The 10099-nt window shown below is 33.8% G+C and overlaps 1 protein-coding gene across 1 annotated transcript; it reads right to left on the bottom strand.

Annotated features, from left to right (window-relative positions):
- Window positions 1-1644: 1644 nt before the first annotated feature.
- Window positions 1645-3093, bottom strand: LOC126689894 (uncharacterized). Its single transcript, XM_050385057.1, has one exon. It carries the CDS (start codon window positions 3091-3093, stop codon window positions 1645-1647), a length of 1449 nt encoding a protein of 482 aa, XP_050241014.1.
- Window positions 3094-10099: the final 7006 nt, after the last annotated feature.

Here is a 10099-nt window from a genome sequence, read left to right as displayed (position 1 = left end):
ATGCCAGCCGTAATATAATTGCTGGCATTAGAGGCAAAAGCTGCACAACGCAACTATAGTAACAAGTACAATAGACAGCAAATAGTTCAATTACAACAACATTCAACAATTACCAAAATAACAACTAATAAATACAACATAGTCCCCATATTTGCCTACCACTTGTCCATACTAAACCATACTGATACAACATACTTTACATAGTCACTAAGCACTTCTCCATACTGATACAACAGACTCTACATAGTCACCTAGCACTTGTCCATACAGAAGATAACCACAAGTCCCACGTACAATGTCACTTAGCAAAATCGAGTTTCCGCTTGCCTGCCAAAAATTAAAATACGGTCATTAGTTTCCAAATGCAAAGAACTATAACAAAATGAAATTCTGAATATATTATATAAAAACAGTGAGGGCACTTGCCTAGTTTATAGCAGTACCACTTGTCGATGCCCCACGGGAATTGGGACAACTTCTACGGTTATGCCCCTCTTGATGACACACTCCGCATCGTTGCCTCGGTTGAGTCTCCCTCAAGTCCGGATCTTCCCTCTGGCTTCCCCGTTCTCGCCGTACCCCATCCATTTCATTCCTTATTCTTGACTTCACAGGACGACCTGTGCCCCGCAACAGCAGTGGGTCAGGCACCCATCGTGGTCCGGAAACGTCCCTCCACTCAGACTCTGACTTTGGTACCACAAAATTATGTGAATATGTGAGAATGGCGTTGTTCAAACTGTAACATGGGTCAATATAGTTGGTCGCATTGAGATGCAGATCTTGAAGAACTTTAATTGCATGTGAACAAGGGATCTTCAAGTTTTGCCACTTTCTGCAACCACATGTTCTAGCAAATATGCGCACTTCATGACTGTGGTTTCCCCCTCCACCTCTATGGTCATTGTATGGGGTAACCACCTGATATACACCCTCTGCATGATTAAAATTCCTCACAGTGTGTCCTGCAATTTTCTGCTCATTTCTGCTATAGATCTCCATTGCATAATCACTCCACAGCTTACCTCGAGAGAGATCAGAAGTAATTTGTTTATGTCGATCGTGGAAATATGCAACAAGTTTGCACCAAGTGAAATGAACCATTGCAGCAATGGGCAAACCGCGGGCACCTTTAAGTACCTCATTAAAGCACTCGGAGATATTGGTTGTCATTGCCCCGTAACGTCTTCCACCATCATGTGACTGGGTCCATTTCTCCACATCCTCACTCACTAGATATGTGTACGGCATATAACGTTCAATCCGCGTATCAGTAGGGTCTACACCCCTCAGTAAATTAATCTCGGCCTCCTTAATGGTTTCCATTATGGACTTAAATTTAGCTTCATTACTCGCATATCCAGCTTTCAAGGCCAATGCCTTTAGAATCGGGTTATCAAAGTGTCTGTTGAAGTTGCTAGCAACATGTCGAAGGCAATATCGATGATATACCTGTTCTCTTCCGTCCTCACGTCTAGGCCACTCTCGAATGGCACATTTAATACCTTTATGTCGGTCAGAAATAATACAAATGCCATCGTTAGGTATGACATGCTCTATGGAAATCCTGAGACACTCTAAAAACCACCCCCAACTAGCCCCTGACTCCTTGTCCACAACAGCGAAGGCGAGAGGCAAAACCTTTTAGTTAGCATCGGTTGCCATTGCAATCATCAATACCCCTTTGTATTTACCATACAGATGAGTCCCGTCAATACTAATCACTGGCCTGCAATATTGGAATGCAGCAATGCATGGAGCGAATGCCCAATATACATAGCGTAGTAACGCAGTACCTTCGTGTGGCCTAGGTATGGTGTGATAGCTGTACTGGGTACCTGAGTCCTCATCCAAGTATGCCAACAACAACTTTCGCAACTTTTGGTAAGACTCCTCCCAATCCCCAAATATCTTAGCAATTGCCTTTTGTTTTGCGTCCCATACTTTATAGTAAGAAAGCTCATGATTATACTTAGTACGTATGATCTCCCATAGGTCATCAATACGTGTAGTGTGATTTTTTTGCAATTTTCCCACAATTTCTGATGCAACAAAATGCGAATCCATCATTCTACCATCTCTTTTTAGGCCAAAGGGTATACAAGTGTGTGGACCCACATAAGACGTAACCATCCACATACCATTGAATTTAGTCTTCATGTATGCCCCAACATACCACATGCAGTTGTCATCAACACATGCGGCGCACAATTTCGATTTGGTCGACCTCCGGATTATAAAATTTCTATTATCCTTTGCTGCGTATATTATCAATGCATGCTTCACCGCATCTTTATTTGCAAAAGTCAACCCTTTAGAAAAATGCATCCCATCTTCCCAAGTAGAGACAAATGGTATCTGAAGACGTGAAGGATCAACCATATCTTCCCAAGTATTTGAGTAGAATGACTCAGCAGGAGGTCTGTAGCCAGTGGTCGTATTTCTATTATACTGGACACCAATATCATCATTTGCATCACCTTCATCATGGTCCTCCATATTTTCCTCTTCAAAATTGGGAACGACTTCATGTTCATCCACATCGTTCTCAAAGTCGCCTTGCTCAATCCTCTCTTCGTACTCATCCACAACCTCAACATTTTCACCATCATTCGCAACATGATCTTCGTCTTCGTCTTCCTCCTCTAAATGTGTCTCTTCACGATAGAGGGTTTCACTAGTATTAGCAACATGATCTTGAGATGGGAGCGTATAACCTCCCATCGTTGTTTCTTGTGTAGTATACCCTCCCATCGTATACCCTCCCATTGTAGTGCATCCATCATCTAGGGCTGTAAATTGTAAAGCCGTAGTTGTTTCTTGCACCACCTCAGTAGTGTTATCTGCAGGCGCCTCCAAACTTACATACAACTCAGCAGCATTTACTTGGGGCATTTTCTGGATCCTATTAAACATCATCTTTACATGTTTATCTTCTTTGATCGCCATATACCCATAATTTATCCGTTCATGAAGGACTTCTTGTGGGTAACGATAAATAATCTTGATGTCATACCAAGCAGGATTCAATTTCAATTCGCCCATTATTTTCCTCTTCAAATCATTCAACGTCTTCAACTTACGACGTAACATCATGTAGTAGCATTCGATACCCTCCCCTCTAAATGGGAATCCGTCAATCCCTTCAGGATTGTGAAGGGGTCCGCCGAAGTATACATTTATATCAATATTCTTCAAAGATTGTGAACCTATTAGAGAGCCAAGCCAAGGAAATTTATGTTAGTGACATATTTTATCTCTTTCATTTATGTTCGAATTAAAAAACCTTTTCTATCTACTCAAAGTACAAAAATTACAAGGGATCTAAAAGTGTAACAATTGCATATACTCACCCCACATCACATACAAACACACTCAATCATTATAATTTCGTACTCAAACAAATAAAAAAACTAAAAACAAAACTCACCCCCATTACAAATTTTAAACTCAGCTCTAACAAAAATATAAATAAAAATATCATCATTCCAGTGCTATGGAAATTAATGGCATACCCTATTACACTACTATTAATGAAATAACATAGAGCAGGGTTCATCAGACAAAAGAAAAAAAAAAAAAAAAAAAACACTAATGTGAATATGATCATGATCAATCAAATTAGACATATCATCTAATTTGAAAATCAAGGCATTAATATACAGTGAAATATACTAGATGTGATATACAAACTCAAATTTTGACTCTAAATCATAAAAATCATACAATAAAAAATCCGTCATGACAGTAAATTTGTTTTGAATCTGCTAATATGTCATCAGCTTTATGTCATCCAGAAAATGGAAAAATGCTAGCTGCTTAATTAGGTGCAACTGGACCGGTGACCCAATTATTTTCATACCTTTTACTGTATTCAATAATGTCTTTCTCATGGTTGGAATTTCATAAAAGTTGGAGGTTGCACAATTCTTTGAACCTGTTTCTTTTTTCTTTCCTTATGTGTCTATTATTTATATATTTATATAAATAAATAAATATTTAAATATATAGTTGTATAAATATATAAATATAAATATATAATTGTATAGATATATAAATATAAATATATAGTTGTATAAATATATAAATATAAATATATATAATTATATATATATATATAAATATAAATATATAAATATATATAATTATATATATATATATATATAAATATAAATATATGGTTGTATAAATATACACATATATTTATATTTATATAAATATATAAATATAAATATATAAATATATAAATATATAAATATAAATATATAATTATATATAAATATATAAATATTTATATATATATATATATATATATATAAAAATATAAAAATAAATATAAATATAAATCTATATATTTATATAAATATATATTTATATTTATATTTGCATTTAGTTGTATAAATATATAAATATAAATATATTTATATAAATATTTAAACATATAGTTGTATAAATATAAATATATATACACATATTTAAACAACCAACTAATATACATAAGGAGCCCTGCCTGGGCTTCCACGCTGGTTACTCAAAAAAAAAAAAAATATTATGAAACAAATATACATATTTAATACAAACAAATATCTTCTCAGGAAACAAATATAAATATTTAATATAAACAAATATCTTATTAGGAAACAAATATAAATATTTAATACAAACACTTTTTAAAGCAAGCAACACTTTTTAATACAATCAAGAAATGGCATGACAAATTCAATGCAAGCAACACTCTTTAAAGCAGCTATATACACTAAACAACCAACTAGAGAGTGAGGAGGAGACCCTTACTTGACATGAGGATGAGCAAATATACTGCTGAGATTGTATGAGAGTGAGAGGAGCAATGTTTTGCTGCTGATGTATGAGAGTTTATGAGACTTGTATGATGTTTTGTGAGAGTTGTTGAGAGAGGTTCTGTGATAGAAGTTGCTGAAGGTGTGAGAGTTGTGTGAGAGTTTTTTTTTTTTTCTGACCAATCACCCAAAAAACAAAACACGGATATGACCAATGCCAAAACAGTGCTGCTCAAACTTTGCACATTCAAAATAGACATAAAAATGGGCATGACCAATGCATAGCTGGTCAGATATTCTGCACGCCCAAAGACTTTTTCTTAGCTTTTAGACAAACATTGCACATTCCAAATAAACATAAAAATGGGCATGACATGACCAATGCATAGCTGGTCAGATATTCTGCACGCCCAAAGACTTTTTCTTAGCTTTTAGACAAACATTGCACATTCAAAATAAACATAAAAATGGGCATGACATGACCAATGCATAGCTGGTCAGATATTCTTCACGCCCAAAGATTTTTCTTTATAAGCTTTTAGACAAAACATTGCACATTCAAAATAAAACATAAAAGACATGACCAATGCCTGGCTGGTCAGATATTCTCTGCGCCCAACAGACATGACCAATGCCTGGCTGGTCAGATATTCCATGTGCGTCCAAAAGAGACAAACCAAGAGGTGGGGATTCTGAAAGTGTAAAAATCGACTGTCTGAGACTCGGTTTAACCTTTAGGAAACCGAGTCTCATAGACTCGATTTTTGCGTGGAGAACACGTAGAAATCGAGTCTCTGAGACTCGATTTCGACGTGGAGTACACGCGGAAATCGAGTCTCAGACACTCGATTTCCTCGTGTACTCCACGTGGAATTTTCGCATGTTAACCCAGGTAAACCGAGGCTTAGAGGGTCGATTTAGAGGCCTAAATCGACCCTCTAAGGCTCGAGATGTTACAACGACAAATTGTTTGCAAACGGGTCCAACTAACTGAATAGTTAGTTTTGTAATGCTAGTTTCCTACATTTCCCGTTAAAGGGTTTGGACACCTTTCACCGATTGAGAATTTGTGTTTCCTTATTTCCTCTATATGCAGCTTTGCTGCTATGAACTTTCTGATTTGGCTACTACTGCGCATATAGGTAGACATTCGGCTTCTCTAAATTGCTGACAGAAACATTCATACCGTTACAACAAAGTCTCAGAAAACCAGATAAAGAAAGCTGAACTGAACTGAACTGAAGCACTTACCAGTTACTAAAAGAGAAGAACGATCGATGATCTATAAAGTAAAACCTATGGCTTCACTGTTTCACATAGCTGCTACCCATTCGTCTTTCTCTATATTGCTAAGAAAAACTTGCATACCATTGCCAGAGTCTCCAAAGCTCAAAGAAGAAACAGTAGAGAAACTGACCACTTTGACCAGTTTCCAAAACAAAAGAAAGAAGAACTAAAAAGTATCTAGAAAGTGACGGCGTGCTATAATTAATAAACTTGAAGTTGCAGCTTATAGAAGCGGTCAGTGAGTGAGTTGCAGGACTTTCGTATGGCATGCATTGATGCTGTAGATTTTTGTCAGAAATAGCAGATTTTGATATGACATTTTGAGGGTTCGGTTTTTACGTGGTTTGGTTCTGTTCTGAAAACTAAAAAGTTTGGAAAATGGTTCATTTGGGCTGGGCCTACTCTCGTTTGATTGGATCTTTATCCTTTGCCCAACGAGGAGGGAGAAGGGATGGAAAATGGAGTAGAGTTGACTTAATTTCCCGTAACCTTGTTCTACTATTGAGTCTTGATCTTAAAATTAACTAGTTGTTAATCCGTGTGATGCACGGGATTGTTTTAAATTAAATCAAATGTTAACATGTTCAGATTTAATCATTTCTCAAATTTCAATTATTGAAAGCTAAATTGACTCTAATATAAGATGAAACATGTAATATTATGAAGTAATATATTGCTATAATCATAATGTGTTCTTACATTTGGTTTAATAAGTATTACAAAAGACCTAGTAAATAGAATAAATATACAATTGTGCTTACATCTTCAAGCTTTATTCAATGCTTTTCAAGAATGTATTTCCTCCCTTTCTTAAGCTCTTCTCAACTTCTTTAAGCTACTTAATTTTTCACTAAAAAAATTTTCTAAAATGGTTTACTAATATATACCCTAAAAGTATATTTTAGTAAAACCCAATTTGTAATATCCCTGACAATTTTTTTTGTTACACGTATCTCATCTCAAGTACTGCAGTACCTAAAAAAAAAAAAAAAAAAAAGTACCGCAGCACCTAACATTTGACAGCCTTTTTTTTTTTATTTTATTTTTTTTTTTTTAACTAACGTTTTTTCACCTCCACTCATTCTTTGTTGCTTTTAGGTTTTATTTATTTTCTTAATCTTCATATTATCTCCTCCACATGTTCTCTTCCAATATGTACTTACATTTCAAAATTTACAAACCCACCATTCACTGTTTCTTGGACAAATTTCAGTTGCTTCTCCTTTGATTCAAGAGAATCAGTGCACTCTTTGACGGACTTTTCTACCAAATAAAGTTCCTTCTCCTTTGATTTTTGTTCCTTAAAGCATTCCACAATTGCTTTCTGAATTGATCTAAGCTCTTCCTGTTTTGATTTGAACTCCTTGTCACACTCTTTAATCAAATTCTATCTAGAATTCAGTTGATTTCCTTTAAATTCAAGTTCCTCGTTGAGTTCTTCAATAGATCTTCGGATTGCATTATACTCCCTTTGTTTTAGCTCAAAATCTTCACAAAATTTTCTATACAATTCTTCGACTGAATCAAGTTGCTTCTCCTTAGACTGAACTTCTTTAGACTGGTCTATCAATTTCTTCTCTATCAAATCTAATATCTTCTTTTTTGACTTAATTTTTTCTGAACTCTCTTTAATGCAACCATCAATAGACTCAAATTCATTCTCTTTCACTTTCAGCTCCATTGTCCGCTCTTTGATTAACTTCCCTATTTCATTCATAACTTGATAACCCAAAGCAAAACTCAAAAACCAATAGAGAGAAGCAGTAACCAACAGAGAAAGATCTGATAGAAAAAACGAAGAAGACCGAGAGCAGAGGAACACGCAGAGACCACAATGAAAAAATTGTATTGCAAAGCTCACAAGAAACAAAGTAGAAGAAGAGAAGAGACCATGACACAAAAAGAGAAGCATCAATTTGGCAGATTTGGGATAATTCTAAGGAAGTATTTCTGGCTTCTGAAGTTGTCGAAGAGTTAAGAATTTATGAAAGAGCATAAGAGACGTTGGACAGAAAAAAGTCGGGTTCGCGCAAGGGAAAGGCAGAGCATCGGGTTTTAGAAAACTTTTATTACGTTTTTTTTTTTTTTATGCTTTTTTTTTAAATATTATGCTGATGTGAAAATTTGTGGGAGCTCCAAAAGTTTCGGTTTTATATGTATATATAGACTAATTAAGTGTGCATTTGGAATTGGTTTAAAAGTCAGTTTTTTTACTATATTTAGTTTATTTTTGATACTATTTAATTTATTTTTGCTGTAATTTATAGGTCTCATTACACTTTTTTGTATTATTTGTGGATCCCATTGTACTATTTCATCTACTTTTACTTTATCTACCATACTTTCAATAAAAAGTTTTCAGTTCTAACTAAATAAGCTGTTTCCAAACTGATACTAAAGATAGTGTGAAAATTTGATTTCTTTGGTTCATTCGTATTTTTTTTTCTTCAATAAAACGTTGTTTTCTTTGTGATTTTATGTATATATATGATATATATTAGGCTTTCAAATCAAACCCACACGTGATTCCCTATTGTTTTCAAAGTATGATATATTTCTTTTATTGTACACTAGCATAGATTATAGTTGATCGTGTAGTCATTCAGCTGGGAAACTTTTAATGTGGGAGAAAAAAAGCTTAAAAGGTAAAAGTTGAGAGGTTTAATTTTTTTTTATCCAATGTTTGAGATTAAAAGTTCAATTTCAACTCTTAGGGAAATTTCATGGTGCACAATAGTTCCTGTTGGTTATTGGCTATTGCATCAAATCTCAATCCATGTATATATGCATCAAAGTTAATTGAAGTTTACCACTCTTAATTATGTTTTATTTATGATGTGCGCTCTAATTTTTAAAAAATTGCAACCTACACCCAAATTCAACATTTGTAGTGAATTCATCATCATCCAAATGAGTTTATATGTACCAAATTAATGAGCAAATTAATCTCAAATTAATGTACTGGTTGCAATATTTTTTAAGTTTAAGTTCTCATTATAATTTCTCCCATGGGTTAGAGTAGGTAACTATATACAAATTAATTAATTTAGATACTGATTTGAATGATGGTCCATTCGATCCAGGTCTGTCAACTTATGGCCACTTTGGTCAATTTCGGTCCAGTTCTTTCCATTTTGGTCCATTTGATTCAGTTTGGTCTCATTCAGTTCATTTGGTTCAATTTGGTGCATTACAATCCATTTTGATGCACTTGAGAATGGAAAAAGATGTTTCTCAAAACAAAAACAAAATGGAAAAAGATGAGTTTGAGTTGAAATTACCTATTCTAAATCTGAATTTATTAAGAAATATAGATGACAAAATGCAATATTATTATTTTTAATAGTTTAATTTAATGATTTTTTGTATTATCTTTCTTTATATATATATATATGGGGGATAAGTATGAGTCACTCAAACTTAAGTTGCATAAAATGCAACTTTTTAGCTATCAAAAATCCTCGTTGAATGAAAAGGTAATATCCAAGTTTATAGATATGGAAAGCATAATAATATCAAAAGTGTATTGAGCAATTTTTGGACCTATTGAACCATATTTAGATGCAGGTATAAAAAAATTATTGAAATAATTAACGAGTTTGCAATACAAATGATAAATTGGTATAAAAAAACTGTTTAATTATCGGTGTTTGTTTTAATTAGTATATATTTGTTGCTTCATATTGCAGTTTAATTATGTAGTTTTATATTGAATTTCGAACGTTCTCTTTGAAATACTTTTGTGTCTTTTATTTAGTTTTTTCTGATGTTATTGTATTAGATATTTATAGAGCAAGACTTAAGTACAATACTTAAGTGCTGTTCCTTATATTTCTCTATTAAGATTCTGTTATGTGGTTTTTTTTCTCATGAATAGAAGTGTATTTTTTTTAAGTTAAGTAGCCACATGACAAAATTTTAAGAAAGAAACCTAAGGAACAACATCTAAGGTACTGTATATAAGTTTTGTCCATATTTATATATTGTTTGTGTTTGGTTTATATAGTTTCCAA

This window comes from Quercus robur, chromosome 6 (assembly GCF_932294415.1).
Source record: "Quercus robur chromosome 6, dhQueRobu3.1, whole genome shotgun sequence".
NCBI lineage: Eukaryota > Viridiplantae > Streptophyta > Magnoliopsida > Fagales > Fagaceae > Quercus > Quercus robur.
Note: the sequence above shows the minus strand (reverse complement) of the source record. Positions and strands in the feature narration are given on the sequence as shown.